Below are 16,655 nucleotides of genomic sequence, written 5' to 3'. Positions count from 1 at the left end.
TTAATGCCTTTCACTGGAAGTAGGAAATTTTAAAAGGCATTTGGTGCCCTTTGCTTTCAGTGTTGCTTACATTCTGGGGAAATCAGAGCTGGGAATTTATCACCGTAATTACCCAAAGTGTCTTGAACAGAAGTCTCTTGTTCATATAAATAGAAATACTAGTTTAAAAGGTTAACTTCTCTGAATCTCTAAGGATTCACTGTTGATATTCTTCAAGGTAAACATTCTGCAAATATTACAGTAAAATAAAATTTTAGAGACATTCAGTTGTTCTCAGGACCTCTTCCACACTCGTACCTTTTTAAATAAATACACTTTTTGTTACTTACTGACTCTTCGTGCAAACAGATGCTGAGTCCTTTCTGTTTGATAAATAAAGGGTTTAGGAACTTACAAGGCTGGCTTCAGACAGAAATACTGGCCAAACCCCACAATTTGTCTTTGTATGAGAGCAAAAATATAGGTAACAGTAAACTTGTACCTGCCTTTTTCTTAAATTAGGAAAAGTTGCAAGGAAAGAAAAGTGACGGCAAACCAGTGCTCCAAAATGCACCTGGTAGAACTTCCAACCCTGTAATTCTCATGGTTAGAAATTTGAAACCTAATGCTTTTGTCTGAGAAGTGTACTTCAGGTAGTTGTATCAGTCTTCCATGGAAACATTAGCTGTTTAGGGTATGTTTTGCTTTTAATTCAGGGAATAGCAATTCCTAGCTGTATTAATAGTGTAAAGTAAAAACAGGGGATGGATCCATTTAATCTTAAATTTGATCGGAATTTGGATCCTTGAAATGTGCTGAGTTAAAACGGCAACATCATCATTGGAGAATGAACTTCAGAAGCAGCAAAAGACCCACGAGAGAAAATGCCCTAATGGAATTTATAATGATGAAATATTCTACATATCTATTTTAAAAATTAATTTTAAAAGTAACAAACCTAAGCCCCTGCAATAAAACCAAGCTATGCTGTTTCATGACACTGGCTTGGAAGTTTTATAAGGTCTTGTAAAACATAAGAAAGAATTTCTGTAGTGCCCAGAACAATTTGTAGAAAAAAACTCAATTACTAGAGTGGCACTGAGCCAACTTCAATCAGTGCAAATGCTGCTGGAAGGAGCATCGGCACATTTCACGCTAAAATCACTTGCACAAACCCACAGGTGTGATGTGGTTACCAAAACCATAGGACGAAGATTCAGGCAAACTTCTCTAAGCATTTCTATTTTTTTTTTTTTTTCTTGTATAACTAAGTTCTTCGCTATTTTAATTAAATTGGCATAAATAGCAGAGGCCAATGGTTGAACAAAACTATTAAATTTGATCTGAAGATTAAGATAATGCACAAAAGGAAGCAGGGTTGTTTAGGGGTGGGAGTGATTTTGTATAAGCTTAATTTTATAATGATTATGGGCAGTGCACACCTTTTCTTTTTTTCCTAACGTAGAGGGCCGAGAATAACCAGAGCACTATTTTAACCACACCGAGTAGACCTGCTCTGAGTGAATTAATCATTTACTGTTTGGCAAACATAATGTACTGAATGCCTAATAAAGCTTGAAGCTGGCATTTCTTTTGACAAAATGAAACACACTTTCTTAATTTTGTAGGAATTTTGTGTTTGTACTTCTTATTCACTGGTGATAAAAGGTGTCAAAACCAAAAATGTTGCAAATGTCCCTAAAATACTCTGTCAGTTTGTCTCAGCTATGGCGAGGGTTGACAAACTGTGGGGACAAGGCATTCAACATATTCCTCCTTTCAATTCCTTGGATTTTTGCTGTAATTGCCAGCAAGGGTGTGGAATTGCCAATATTGGAGGTGCTGGATTTTCTGGTGTGAACGATCATGGGCTGCAGCCTGGACCGAGGCCAAGGAAGTCGTTTCATGTTTGCCAGCAAGCAGCCTTCAGAGAGCAAGAGCTTTCAATTGCTCTCAGCCTGGATGAGTTTTAAACAGACAATCTCAATGTGGAGAACTCATTACCTTGATTAATTCCTGACCATCCAGATCCTGGTCAGTAATGTAGTTTTCTAAAATGTATTTCCTGGTTTTCAAGTGAGCTTCAATAAAGGTTCCAGAAATACTCTATGCTGGTGATGCAAGAGGAGGACTATTATATGCTTATCGTTTATTCTTCCACAGAGGTGGGTTCCCGGCATATTGAAAATTTTCAAAGAACGAAATGGATTGGCTTGGCAGAGCTGAAGAGCCCGAATTAATTCACTGGCTACAGCATTTGAACGCTGCTGATGCGGAACAGCACGGCCAGCAATGTGAAGGTATGTCTGTTCAGCCTGAACATACCAAGTCCTTCATTTCATACATTTTCAGACCCTTGACCCCTGTGTTTAAATTACCTGTAGTGTCAATTAGTAGTAATTAATACATGGATGGAATGATGGATTTGATGCTACCATCTAATGCGTTTTAAGGAATTAGTATTAAAAGCAGGTGTTTGGTGATCTGTGTTAATTACCAAGATAGTCCTTTTAAATATCATATAGTTTAAAAACTAGGAGTGATAAATGTACGTTCCAACAGTTTTAACTATTTACTATCATTCTTTGTATTAATGTCCATGTGTAGGTGTGCATTTGGGAAGGGAAGTCCAATTTAGGGTCCATGATAGCTGCCAGTGGTTTTATCTGAAGTAATTAATTTCAAAGTCATTCAGTTTCTTATTGAATAAAATAATTCCTCCAAGCTACAATCTACTTTTCCCTCAAATGGTGCTCAAACTGGTATTTTGTATGCTCTTATCTTCAAGTTACTGTATAAGACAGAGCTGTGCTGGCGTGTCTGGAGGGCACAGAAGGGAGAGATCTGCCACGCTGCGGGCAGCTCGTGGGAGAACTCTGCCTGCAGAGCGCTCAGACAGGCAAAAGTGGTGCTGGGAGGCAGCTCCTGTTGTTTCCTCTCTGATCTATGGGAACCCCTTTCCATCAGGCCATTAATGTCCACGTGGAACAAGGCTCAAGCATGTTCTCTGCTCTCCAGGACGTGCATCCTTTTTGTTCTGACATGAGAAATGTGTATCAGGGCATCGCCGCTCGCTCTGCTGGGATCACAAGCAATGGAAGGGAAAGCTTCTTGGCCCTTCCAGTGACCAGTACTGGAGTAATACAAGCTACAAGGCCAAGTCTGACTCTAACTGTGTAATGTTTGGAACAAGAGAACTCATTAATATCGTTATGGTATCATGACTCAGTATATCACGACCTTATGCATTTCAGCTGAGAACAGAGCCCCTAATCTGTTACGATTTCACAAATGAGGACTCATAAAGTGATTTACAGAAAAAGCTATTAGGGATTAAGGTATACTTTTAGAATTACTGTCTCAGGACAAAGCCTGAAATTCCTCCCTATGCAACACCTGGAGCACTACTTACATTAATAAAATGAAAGAGTCCGGATTTCTCTAAGGGTAGTAAATATGAGTAACTTCAACATGTGAACAACTGCTTCACACAACTCCATGTTGGAAATACTGTTTCTGCCATTCCTTTCTTTACCTCTAATTTTTGGTTTCAGACATGTAAATTAAAAATTAAGTTCCATTGCATTCTTTTTGATAGCAATCCCAAGAGTGAAAAAGTTAGATATATCGGAATTCCATATTTCTTTTCTAAGATAATCAATTAGGATAAAAATACATAAAAACCAATTCAAGCGCAGTGCTTCCAAGATAACCCACACATCAGGATGGCTTTCTTTGGCTTTTATGCTACATGCTTACCTCTGGGGTCAGTGCATTGTTATCTGACGTCTGACTCGACAGCAAAATATGTGTGAAACCATCTTCTTTCCGGACTACAATGTCCCTGAACCGGCAGTTACTTTCATTCTGACGTACGCTGTATCTTAGTCTCTTATCGAAGACATAATCTTTCTCCCCATCTAGTTTCCTTTTCACAGTGCTGTGTAGATTCAAGCTTCCATTGGCCAGAGAAGAACCTTTCAGATGGAAAGAATCAAAGCGTAATTATGTCTATACCTTCACAGAAATGGAGGGATACTTGCTATTAGCTTAAACACAGCTCGGTATTTACAATAGCCTCTACGTGACAAATCCGATAAATCAAAAATATGCCTGGCTAGTCAAATGTGGCCTTAAGCCATTCTTATTATTCTGTATTCCAACATGCAGTACTTTCTGTTCTCTGATCAGACAACCTCTAGATCTGAGAATTACATAGCATGTAGGACTGGTACTTTTAATGGGATTGAGTTCTGTTTTGAAAACGAAAGCAATTGTATCATAGTCTTTCATATTAATTTGGGGTGATCCTTGAATTCATAGGAAAATTCTAATTCAGCTTTGGAAGAACTTGACAAGACAAGTTTAGTCCAGATCCCATCTTTCAAAGTTACGTTGTCTTCCTTTTACGGTGACCAAAAAGTCAATGTCAGTTTCAAATGACAATCTGAAGAGACACTTGTTGCACATCCCTATGTGACAGTAAGTTAAGGGGGGTCTTACTAAGCTGACACAACCGGCGTTCTCCTCCGCGTATCCTTGTGGTTGGCAACAGAAGTAGCAGTTAGCCATCCTCTTTGCTCTCATCCCAAGCTTCTGCTCGTTACATTTTACAGTAACAATAATTACTGACTTTTGACTAACAGACATGATATTAATATTGGACTTTGTACATAGGAACTATTAATGCTGATGACATTTTGGAGGGTATCCAGCAGTAGGGAAAAAAGGGAACTATCACAAGAAAGATAAAATTCCTCCTTACAAACAAATGAGAGTAATAGTACGTCAATTTTAAAAGACAGTTTATTCTAACTTCCACTGTGTATGAACTGTAAACTATCACTTTGCTGATGTTTACAGTTCCTCTGTAATAGGCAATATATTATGATCGGTAACAATGCTGAGCTGCAATGTTGAAAATACCTACAAGTTTTTTATGCAATACTCCTTTTCTAATTACAGGTGTTTCACACTATTGCCATTAAAAGTAAAGCAGAGACAGGTTGTTGAGGAACACAGATTAAAGTCACTCTGTTCATTGAAATAGTTTCCAAATCTGTTTTTTGTTTAAATATACATGAGCCCACAATACGCTATATTTAAGAAAGGCCAAGAAAGCGCTGAATGAAAACACTTCTGTTTGTTCCGTTCTTTACTCCTGCCAAACCTGACCTGTTCCAGCTTCTGGTATCAAACGGCCAGGAATTTTTAAAGGGCAAATGACATGAATATTAGAACATAGATTTAAATTTTGTAGTTTAAATGACCACTATCCAATTAAAAATACTCTGTTGGAACAGAATTGAATGGTGAATTCATAACAGATCACTCTCAAAACCAAAGTCACCCTCATTTCGGATTAGCTACGTTTCAACTTGACGTTTATGTAGGTAACTGAACTTTTTGAGACCGCCCAGTTGGCAGTGGCCTGTGGAATTCTTCACACTGTGTGAAATGCCTGTATATACATTGCAGTTACATTATGGGATGTTAAAAATCTATAGAGTGCGAAATAGTATTTAACTGGTGCATCATTTGGCCTCACCATGTAATGTGTGCATGTGTGTACATAAATATCTACACACAGAAATGTACATTTGTTAAAAAGTCTGCTATTTCAGTCAATCATAAAACTCTTTTTCATCGTTAAATTAAGAGATAGCATCTGAAGCGTTGCCTATAGTACACTGAATAGGGGATTCAACTGGTGCAATGCAAACATGGACAAATTACATTAGATCATCAATTTGATTAAAAAAGCATTTGAAGCCAGCGGAATTTGAAATTTGTTTTCTTGATAAGAATTATCTACAAGTGTAGAAATCACCATGTGCTTGCATTTTAAAAATTATGAATAATTTCTTCTGGCATGTTTCTTCTTTTTCATAAGGCTTTGCTACTGTATATATTTTGACATGTATTCTTACAAACAAAAATCAACTTGTGAAATTACTAATAGAAAACTAATAGCATTAGGAATAATATACTGAAAGAAATTAATTATTTGACTTAGGCAGAGTTTTAAATATTCCATTTTTATCTATTCAATCCTTACTGTGTTGGCTTGACCCAGCAATAAACTACTAAGATGTGAAGAGTTAAATCTCCCAAAAAAGTGTGCAGAACTTATAAAATCAGAGGCACAAATGACCATTGAATGGAAGATGTGTCAGACCAACAGTACTGATCAGTTACCTAGTGTTGAAGATTATGCCACATCTGTTTTAAATACAGCTAGTAAGAGAATGGTAGAAGATTAACTCACACAGATAATCCATCTCAACAAAAAGCCTCATAGTAGTAATTTTATTTAAATTTTTTGTTGTATTCTTCGAGTCATGTATTCAGTTTGTAAATTAAATAAACAACGTAAGAAACTATAGATCTTATAAAAATATTTTAACTGTCTGCATGCCAGCTGACAGAAATTTAACCAGAGGAAAGAAAGATCTAAATTAAATAGGAGAAAAACATAAACGGAAAAGTGTAATTACCAAGAATGGATGATTAACAGAATAACATATAGTGAGTAACTTGTTGTTTCAGTGTATACTGTGCATCCCTGTAATCTTGCTTAATCCGATAAACTGGAGAAAACGATCAGCAAAACTCGAAAGAAAACACTCGAGTGAAACCAGGCCAATTTAGCATGTCTATTGCCTGGATGTGATGGAGCTATGGAAGGTTTGCTCTGGAGCCACTAACACATCCAGATTGTCTCCTCATGAGGGTTAATAGTTAGCACTTGCTTAACGCACACAATGGTAACACTGCCTTAATATGTCACGATGAAAGATGGCTGTGAAACAAATTAAGGAAGTCGCAAATTAACTAAGGAAGCTTTAGGTAACTCTAAATGTGGTTCACTGGTTAGTAGTGAGTATTTGATGCTCAGTCTAAGTGCAAAAAGAAAACAGAACAGGAGAAAACACTCCTTCCTTTAGTGGGAGTTTAATCTAATTATTACCTTGTTTTCCATCAGCAGTAGAATTTGTGGAATACCTAAAACCACACTGATGTTTAGAAGAAGTTTCAATATTTTTAAGGGAATTTCAGATACTCCCAGACCCTTGGTGTATCTAGCAATCCTTCTCCAAGAATGGCAGTAAAGGATGCTATTTAAGGAGAAAACGCAAGCTTGGCCACTTTCTGCAGTCCTTTCCACTAGTGTCATCCCCAAGCGTTGTACAGCACTATGAGAGGATTCATCCTTCCTGTTTCCTTCAGTATTTGCTCATGGACCTTTTCATGGATTTCTCTAATCCCCTTTTGAGCCTGTTGATGCTGTCTGTCTCCACAGCCTCCTGTGGTATGAGTTTGAGAAGTTGTGTAGCCACTACACAGAGAAAAAAATTCTTTCATCTGTGCTTTTATCTGATCTACCAGTTTCGGTGAGGGGTCCCTAGTTCTGCTAGTGAGGGATTTAGTGAACAACAGTTCTGCGTTTACTTTATCTGAGGCCTTGATGATTTTGTAAACTTTGATCATACTCATCCTTCCCCTCCCCCTCTCCTAACTGAAGCCTCTTTTATTCTTGTAATCCTCTTCATCATTTTAGTTGCCTGTCCCTGTATCTTCTCTAATACTCCACTACTGTCAAAGGGAACAACGTGTAACGACGTTAGTGCTGCTGCTGTTGGTACTAGAAGGTGCCTAAAGACTACAGATTGAGTCTGAGACGGGGGCTCCATTATACCAGGCATGGCAGAAAACACATTAGAAATTTATAGTCTAAAAAGCTGAGGCAGACAAAGAGTAGGAGAGGAAAGAGAAAAGATCGCAATGAGCCTCAGATCACTGAGCGCTTTAGAGGATTCGGATCTCCCATCTCCTTCCACTGCTTCTATCCGCTACAGGAGGACACCTCAAGCTACTGTTATTTTCAGATACATCTATTTTTAGCGTTTCATCACAGTCAGTTTAATGGAGCAGTCTCTGTGCTCCCACCCTACGCAGTGATCCTTGTGCTGGTACCAGTGTGCAGGTAGGTAGCCATACTGTGAACTGACCTGATGAACTGTTGTGGATGGAAACTCACCCTGCAAAACCGTGGTTAATTTTCAAACAGATGAGGTTCACCCTGTAGCCTCAAAAGTACTAAAACTGTTGCAGGGGAAGGGATGGGAATAATGATCAGGATATTGTGGGAAGGAGGGCTGGACTGTTCCTTTTGTTAGCAGCATGCATTTATGCTGAATGAAAAGGATCATGGAGCTAGGGCTTTGATTTTTCTAGGTGAAATAAACCATGCTGCCTTACTCTCCCTGGTAAAACAGCTTGGCATTCCTCAGTCTTCCCCATGGCCTTTCTCTGTCTCCCTTCTGTCTTTCTTGTGGGTAACAGTTAATACTGTACATACTTAAAAGCAGTGTTCTGTTGATAATTTACTAATAATTTCAGACTTCTCCAGTTAAGAGAGCATCTGTAAGATATCTAAAAGTAATGAGGTTTTATCCAAACTGAGAAAGCAAGCATATTTGGTTGTCTTTTACTGCCAGTCTTGCTCCAGAATAAATAAAACAGAACAAGCTAAAAAAACAAGAGGAAGCAGTGACTAAGTTCATAGAGAGTATTTAAATTAAGGGCACCATGAGACTACAAAGATTTTCGTAATGGAGAAAAACAGTGGTTAGTGATACATGACAAGCAAAAATTCTTCAGCAGATGGTACAGAAATAGAGCAATGTAGAAAAAGGAAAGAGAAAATTAAAAGGGGATGTTTTTTGATGCTGTCAAGAAACTTGACAAAACAATCACTCTCAAATACAATATCTGGAGAGAAACAGAAATGTGATAACAGAAGACAACAAATATCATCAGAAAGAACGGTATTGTTAGCTCTTGGGAGCATCAGTGGATGTTCTCACGCAGAGTTTTCCAACATTTTTCAATTTGCAGACCCTTAAGTAACTGTCAATAAAGATGACTCTACTCTCCTTATGACAGGATGTGTAAAAGGTAGACGAGAGGTTTTGGTAAGAAAGGTCTGTGTCAACGTCAACAAGGTTCCAGACCTCCACTGGGGTGCACATGTGATTTTGTGCACACATCTGCAGATACACAATCACCTTTTTGGGGTAAATAGCTTACTGGTGGGAGTTTTATCTATAGGTTGAGCAGGAAACGCTTGTACCCAAGTACGCAAACTTGTAGACAAAACCACGCACAGACTGGTGTAAGTCCATTCGAGGAGTCATCAAAAACTAGTTTTCTAATACCTATTATTTCTTTGAACAGAACTGGCATACCAGAGACAAACACAATAGATATTTTTTTCCTAGTTATAGTTTATAAATTACTAATTATATTGCTTGGTTCAATACACTGGTAGTTAAACATTATCATAATACGAAAGAATACTAGTTCAAGTTGATGGGTTTTGGAGGCCTTCAACCATAGGCCGACACTGGTAGCAGAGCTGGGCCTACAGCTGGGTTTTTAAATTGTGGGGAATTTTTGAGTTTTCCAAATCTAGGCTTCATCTCAAGAGGAACTTCAAATTTCTATATACATTTTCTGTGCATTTTTACACTTAGCTGTGAATTGAGTCTGACATTCGTCTGGGCTCCATATAGGCAATCTTAAAGCTGACACAAATGTCTGCTTCATCGGATTCTGCCGGGGGCTGCCCGGGAGCCACAGCTGCTGGGAGCCAAACCCAGGTCCTCCAGGCTCCCTCTTTGTTCTCCATATAGTGCCTGGGAGCCCTGCGAGCGTTGATGGGGCATGCCGGGCTTTCGACTTCCAGACTCTGTGGCAGACTGCCTGAAACCTCTGGCATAGCTGGCTGCCTCAGAACTAAACGTGGGAGTCCTGCCAGACAGACTGCCACATTGCTCCCGATCTCAGGGGACACAGCCTTGGGACCTTGGCTCAGATTTGGAGAAAGTTTTGAAACCCGAGATGTTTGGAACAAAACTTCTGTTATTCAACAAATTGGCATTTTTCTCTGAAACTTTCTTCATTTGTAATTTGTAAAATTTCAGACCAGTTTTAGTGTGACATCTATCCTGATTAGAATGAGTTTGTGATACTAACAGGGCACATGGCAAAATCACTCCGGCATCTTCTGTGCTACTTCCCTGTGAGTGTGAATACCAAGGGAGTTCAGTAAATTGTTGGCCTTGTTGAAGAGCAGTGCAAGTTTCTTCAATTTGACATTTCAAATGATGCAACATCCTGTATCAGGAAATGTGACTTCTCTCAAGCTTGTAGGGCAGTATTAGAAAAAAAGCTAGTATTTTTATTTTGACCCTTCTTCAACAGTTTCTGTCAGCTCTTACTTTGGTAGTCTCATCTCTCCTCTTTGTAGTTTTCTCCACTCTGCGTGTGCTGGTATCACACAGCAAGACTGGGGGGATTTCTGACCTTGGGAGTGCTGCCGAGTATGGGTTGTTCAGACGAGAACCAGGTAGAGATTTAAAGATCTCTTGCTTTTGCCTACAGGGAGGTCAGAATGCAAAGGAGAGAGGAGAGCAAAATACAGAACAGAAGTGATGGATTTGGAGAATGCAAAAACCATCACGAAGAAATGTTTTAAAGGAGCTGCAGGAGCCCATGGCAGAACACCTGGCGCTTGGGCAAAGCAGCTTTATACTGCAATAGAGCTCTCTTACAGGGATTATTCAAACAGGGGCTGGTGGATGCCATTCATTAGCTCTTGGGGGGACAAATGAAAGGCTCATTTGACCTTACAAATCTTTGTGGCCCTTTAGTTCTTCGTTTAAAAAAAAAAAAAAAAAATTAAAATTCTAAAATATAGGAATTAATGCATTTTAAAGATGCATTTTGTATCAGAACTTCCACAATGAATAACATGAAACAAATTATTAATAAAACTTCATTAGAAACAGTAAGAAAGCAAAGAAAAATAACATTACACACATCTGTAATTAGATATGCAAGTCTTTTTAAAGAAGCAAGTAACTTTTTAAGTAGTCTTATCTGAGCTCAAACTCATCAAAATACAAAAGGCTGTACTCTCAGTTTTAAGTGTCATTGGCATCATCTGGGCTATTATGCATTTAAAACCAACCACACGTTTTGCTGGTTTGGGAGTCTTTAACAAGATGTTTAATGCCTGGATTGAAAGATTCCAGTAGTTATAGGATGTAACCAGTAAGACTAGGCAAGGTCAGTCCTACTTCCCAAATCAAATCACATTTCCCAGGTGGCCAGTAAGGTGGAAAATGGAAAGCGGGGTGATACAATCTATGTTGACTTTTGAAAAGTTTCTGGCAGGGCAATTCACAAGAAGCTGTTAAGGAAATGAGTGCTATCATGGGCTATAGAAAGTGGCTAATAAAAATAAATAATTGGAACAAATGGTTACTTTTCATCATGTCAAATGATTAGTAGTTGGCTGCCCCAAGGACCTGCAGAAGGATTAGTTTATTTAATGTATGTATTAATGAACTGGGAAGAGAAGTGTGAGAGGAAAATTTGAAGGGAATACAAAATAAGTAGAGTAAAAGCTAGGAAAGATTTTGAAGAGCTTCACTGAGTCATAAGAAAAAGGTGAATTGGCAGCAGTAAAGCAGATTAAATGCATAATGAAAAGAATCATACATATAGCTGTGTTCTAAATCAACTGTAACCAACAAGGAAAAAAAAACCTAAGCACAACTGTGTATCACTCAATGAAAACCTTTATGCAGTGTGTAACAGCAGAAAAAATAATTCTCAAAAGGTTGTATCGCCACTGTATCAGTAAGCAGTAGGAAATCATTTGGAACAGCTCCTGCTGTTTTTAAAAGGTATTAAAAAAAAACAAACCCACACACCAAAGGCACAAGAGGATACCGAAAACTACCAGGAATCTGGAAAGACTTCCATGTGGTAGGAAGGCTGCACAGGCTGGACTACTGATTGCCAGGCTGTCTTCTACTTTATCACTTCATATAAGGAGAAGAGCTTGTTCAATGAAAGTAAAGGTCAGAAAAAGCCAAACAAAACCCCAAACCCAAAAACCCGGTCAAATAAAATGTGCATCTCATCATTGTTAACTCCTGGAAATTGCTGCGACAAAGCACCATCGTGGCTTTAAATTTGGTAGGATTAAAACAAACAAAAAAAAGACTGGACATGTATGGATAATGAGAAGCTACTTAGTTGCATTAAGCTGAATAGTATTTATAGAGAACATAAACCTTTATTCTTTGAGAACTAAGCCAGTCAGTAACTATGAGGATTAGAAAGAAGTTTCTCTTATTTTTTTCTCATTCACTTCAAGGCTGTTTGTACCTTCCCATAAAGTCTTGTGACTTCTGATGTATCCAGTCACTGTCAGAGACAAGGACCTGGCAGTTCTGAGTCCTCCTGGGTATGACGAGCATTAATACTGAGGAATTTGAATGTTAATTCAGCCATACTTACCGGGATACCTTAGCAAGAGTGGTGTTAATTCTGTTTCTAAAATAATCATGATCTTTCTAGACCATTAGGTCTGAGCACACATAACTGAGAAATGATCAGTTACCTGGTGATACACCAAAGCTGCAGTATTATACATACCTCTGCTGCCTTGTCATCATTTCCCCACCCGGACTTTACACTGCAAAAGCAAGTAGCAAAGCCCACACTGCTTCACGTCGCTCCGTGAGAAGCAGAAGGAGAGAAGCCAACTGATAAAAAAAATGGTACAATGTATGGGGAAGGAGCGTGAAACTTGTTTATGTGCTTCTCACCATATCACTTGGGTAGCATGACAATGATTTTTCCATGAGTGGACTCTCTGTTTGCAGCTGCTGCAATTAACCCCCCCCCTCCCACAAAGACTGTAGTTTAAATGACATACCAATTCCATTCACAACAGGTGAATCATTACTAACTTCCAACACGCTGGGCAAATTTTGTTCTCCTTCATGATCATTTAAATCCATGTTTTGCTGTTGTGAGCCATTCCCAAAATGTCTAGAATCTTTTTCGTGACTGCCATCTCCATTCTGCAGACCATTATGTGGCTTTTTCAGTGGCATGATCTGTAAACCGCTGGGAGTAGTTCGGTAAGTCACAGTTTTAGCAGCCCTGTCATTAGCAGCTGCTGGCTTTGCTGCGTATCCTCTTTTCTGTTTTTGAAGAGATGGATTAATTCTCTTCCTTTTGTGTGTTGTCCCTTTAGACTTCCCAGTTTCAGAAGGTCTATGTGATATTTTCTCAATAGATGACCCTCGGCTTTCCCGTAAAAATTTTGGAGCGCCGGCCTGTTTCCCATGTCTCGATCGCTTTTCTCTAGTAACATGTAGTCCGTTGAACTCATCAATAAATTCCTCACAATGTAGTAAATGATGTTCAGGTTCCCAGGTGTCTTCGTTGCTTCCGTAGCCTTTCCACCTTATGAGATATTCCCATTTGCCCTTCTTGTTCTTCCTTTTGTCTACAATCCTCTCCACCTAAAAGAAAAAAACAAATGTATCATACTAGAAAGAAAAATAGTTTGGTCATGAAAACTGCATGTTCTTCACTTACAGCTAGGCACTGTAAAAGGCACCTTAGTATTCATGAGATTCTCCTAAAATATAGTGCCTAAACCATGAAATGACTCTGACGTGGAAAGCTGACCCAGGCTAGCCAAAATGCAGCACCCTGGTTTACAGGTTAAAACTTACCGTAATTTCATAGGATGCATTCCAACCCTATATTCCCATTGGATCCCATATAGACCATGCTGACTGCTGATGAGAACCTATTTGGTGTGTGTATGAACCCCTTGACATAACATTTAGGAATCAGTGTTACATGTTCCTGTTTGAGAAAGAATTGCCCTGAGCAGAGCTGGCGGGGGAGGAGAGGAATGCAGTAGCCCCAGAGGTATTTTGACAGCAAGGCCATTTACCCAGCCGAAAATTTTAACAAGAGACGTAAACACCTGATCAAATCTGACCTGGGAACCTGCAACAGCCACAATGCGAAGAAACAAGAGGGAGCATGAAGATCATCACTGAAAGCACGATTGCTTTAAAAATCTGGTTGTAAAATGAGACTATTACTGTTGCATTCCTTAGCTACCTCCGATTTGAAAGAGCTAAATAAAGCATCTTTTGCTTTATTGTCAGTTACTGATCATTCCCCTGAATCCACACATGCATTATGTGCCTGTAAACATCCCCATACTTCTTCACGCCTTGACCAATGGAGAACTGCTTAACAAATTACAATATTTTACACCAAAGATCTTATTTGCAGTAGAGTACATCCACTTTGCTACTTCCAACTTATAAAAATTTGTAATTTTTATGAATGTAATATTTGAGTAAATACACAATATCTGTGAGTGCACCAATTTAAAAAAAAAAGGCAAATAAAAGGCATAAAGGCAGGATTCTTACGTAGAAGTAACGAATTTTGTGAAACTATGCTAGGGAATGTCAGTTTAAGGAACATTTCTGCACCAAGGGATATTTGGACTGCAAGCTGAATGTGCATTAACAGCATCATGCTGTTGTGGAAAAGGGACCGTACAACTGAAGACATCTTTGTGCTATCTCAGCACTGGCAAGATCTCAACTAGAGGGAGGGTGCCTCTGAAAACCCGAGCACAGTCAGTGGGCAGCAAGTCATAGGCTTAAATTGCATCAAGTGAAATTTAGATCAAGTCATTAGGAAAAATGTTGTAACGGCAGGAAGAATTAAGCATTAGAAGAGGTAACGTGGGGAAGGTACGGAGGGTTTTTAGAACAAACAGTTTTTGTTAGACAGACACCTGCCCATGAAAAGTCCTTGCTGGAAAATAAAGTTATGATGAGAAAACCTTTTGAAGTCTCTCACAAGTTTTATTTTCAGATTCTTTATTTTTTTTTAAACGTGTCTTATTGAGGGATTAAGGTGCCACTAATGAAAAAAATAATAATCATTATCATTAACCAAAAGCACTATTGTTAATTTAGCAAAATAAATAAGCAGATAGCTAATGTAATAGCTTTCATTGCTCTTCAAAGAAAAATCATCTCATGTGAGGAACAACAGTGGAATCTGTATGGAGAATTTAACCTTGAAGAAGGGCAATCAGAGCAGTGTAAGTAATTGTTCTTTTTAGGTCCCCTGTTAGAGCAAACCAATGGATTAATTCTGTCTGTTCACTAGCTGGAACTGTACATTCATAGAAATCTTGGTGGGCTCCCCAAAGGAGTCTAAATGTAATTAGCAGCTAAACATTATACCTCTATCTCAATTCATTTACATGGGAACTGTGCTAAGATATCTGTGTCTGAGTCATAGTGGACAGCTTTCCTCCAACTCCAGGGCACTCAGCTGCAGCATCCCAAACAGCTCGTTCCTGTGCTCTCTCTTATCAAATATCTGCACAGAACCACCGCAGAAGCAGCCTCTTTACTCTGAATTTCGCACAGTTCCCTTCAGGATTGCTCAGTGTGGCAGGGCAATTAACTGAAGCTCAGTCTAGGCAAGTTTGAGATCATTTGTCTGAAAAAAGGAAAAGCCCTCACAAAAAAAAAAATGAACTGGCTTTTTTTTTGGTCCTCATTTGGGATGTGTGGCTTTCAATTGTCAAACTAATAGACTTATTATGATCTTGTTGACTTTATAGAGAGCAGCTGTCCAAATTATCCCTGGCTTTTAAATAGTTCTCATCCTCCTGTCTGGGACTAGCCAGAAAGACTGTACATTGAAGCGTGGGATGCTGTTGTGGCCCGTGGTTGTCTGTGGATTTGTTGCTTTAATTACTGCATCTCACTATACCAAGGAGCAAAACAGATAGATAGATAGATAGATAGATAGATAGATAGATAGATAGATAGATAGATAGATAGATAGATGGATGTCCTAGGGAAAAAAATTAAATTGCTGCTAAACTCAGTAGACCACAGCTATGGTTACTGTAGAGAATTTGGATTAGTGCTATTCTGTCTGTACCTGCTAAACAATACATGCATTCCCCTCCCTTTTTAATTCAGGAGTTTGGACTTGGAACAGAAACTGTGTGTCAGGTTGATGCTACCTCGGAGTAACTTCTTTCTTCCGAGGGATTACACCATTCCATCCCCCTGCTTGCTCCCTGAAGGAAGAACCTCAGAAAGGATGGACAAATACCTTGACGTTTTCAGAATCGCATACAAAAAGCACCTCTTCAACCTAATCTTTTTTCACTCATGCACGTATCTTTAAGCTTAACTTTACTGATTTCTCATTTCCACCCTGTTGCTCTATTACAAGGAGGAAAAATGAAGGGAAGAGGTTTCTTGGAGAGCATTTTTAAATATGGAAAACACTCAAGTATTTTGGTGAGGAGGCATTATGCATTTCAATTAAGAGGATAAAAGGAGAAAACATGAGTGTTCTTTGTTCCTGGGAAACAAAATACTGGCAATGGAGAATGTGATTAACCAGTTCAACACATCATGAAGGGAGAATAAAAGTATTTATGAAATTGGGTCAAATTTAATAAATGGTTTCAGAAGAAATATTCAGAAATCAAACATATTTGGGAAAGCCTAAGTATTTCATTACAGCATTTTCAATGTTTCACTTCAAATTTAACTAACAAAACTAAAATAAAGAGGGACTAAATAAACTGAAGGCAAAATGTTCTGTTTCTGGTCAACCCCCTTTTCGGTTTATTGTTTTGCTGGGGAGAAAATGAAAAAAATGTGGGTTGATCCAAAATTAGTTGTTTTCCTTGAGTTTTCTGGTTCAGCCATCATACCCACTGGCTTGAC

The 16,655-nt window shown here is 38.7% G+C and overlaps 2 protein-coding genes across 3 annotated transcripts in view; one reads left to right on the top strand and one right to left on the bottom strand.

The window, feature by feature from the left end:
* CDYL2 (chromodomain Y like 2) overlaps positions 1–16,655 on the bottom strand; it is a 62,390-nt gene that overhangs the window by 16,006 nt on the left and 29,729 nt on the right. The window contains exons 2-3 of the mRNA XM_054197799.1: positions 12,779–13,373; positions 3,739–3,956 (exon numbers count right to left, since the gene is read on the bottom strand). Coding sequence (XP_054053774.1) covers positions 3,739–3,956; positions 12,779–13,373 — 813 coding nt within the window. The remainder of the gene's footprint in view (positions 1–3,738; positions 3,957–12,778; positions 13,374–16,655) is intronic.
* LOC128908164 (uncharacterized) overlaps positions 1–16,655 on the top strand; it is a 98,897-nt gene that overhangs the window by 57,635 nt on the left and 24,607 nt on the right. For both annotated transcript variants that reach the window (XR_008465876.1, XM_054197800.1), the window contains exon 2: positions 2,143–2,279. Coding sequence is in view for 1 of the 2 variants with exons in the window: in XM_054197800.1 (XP_054053775.1) it covers positions 2,250–2,279 (30 nt within the window). In the remaining variant the exon portion in view is untranslated. The remainder of the gene's footprint in view (positions 1–2,142; positions 2,280–16,655) is intronic.

The sequence above is a fragment of the Rissa tridactyla genome, chromosome 4, assembly GCF_028500815.1.
Source record: "Rissa tridactyla isolate bRisTri1 chromosome 4, bRisTri1.patW.cur.20221130, whole genome shotgun sequence".
Lineage (NCBI taxonomy): Eukaryota > Metazoa > Chordata > Aves > Charadriiformes > Laridae > Rissa > Rissa tridactyla.
This window is presented reverse-complemented; position numbering and strand designations above follow the sequence as displayed.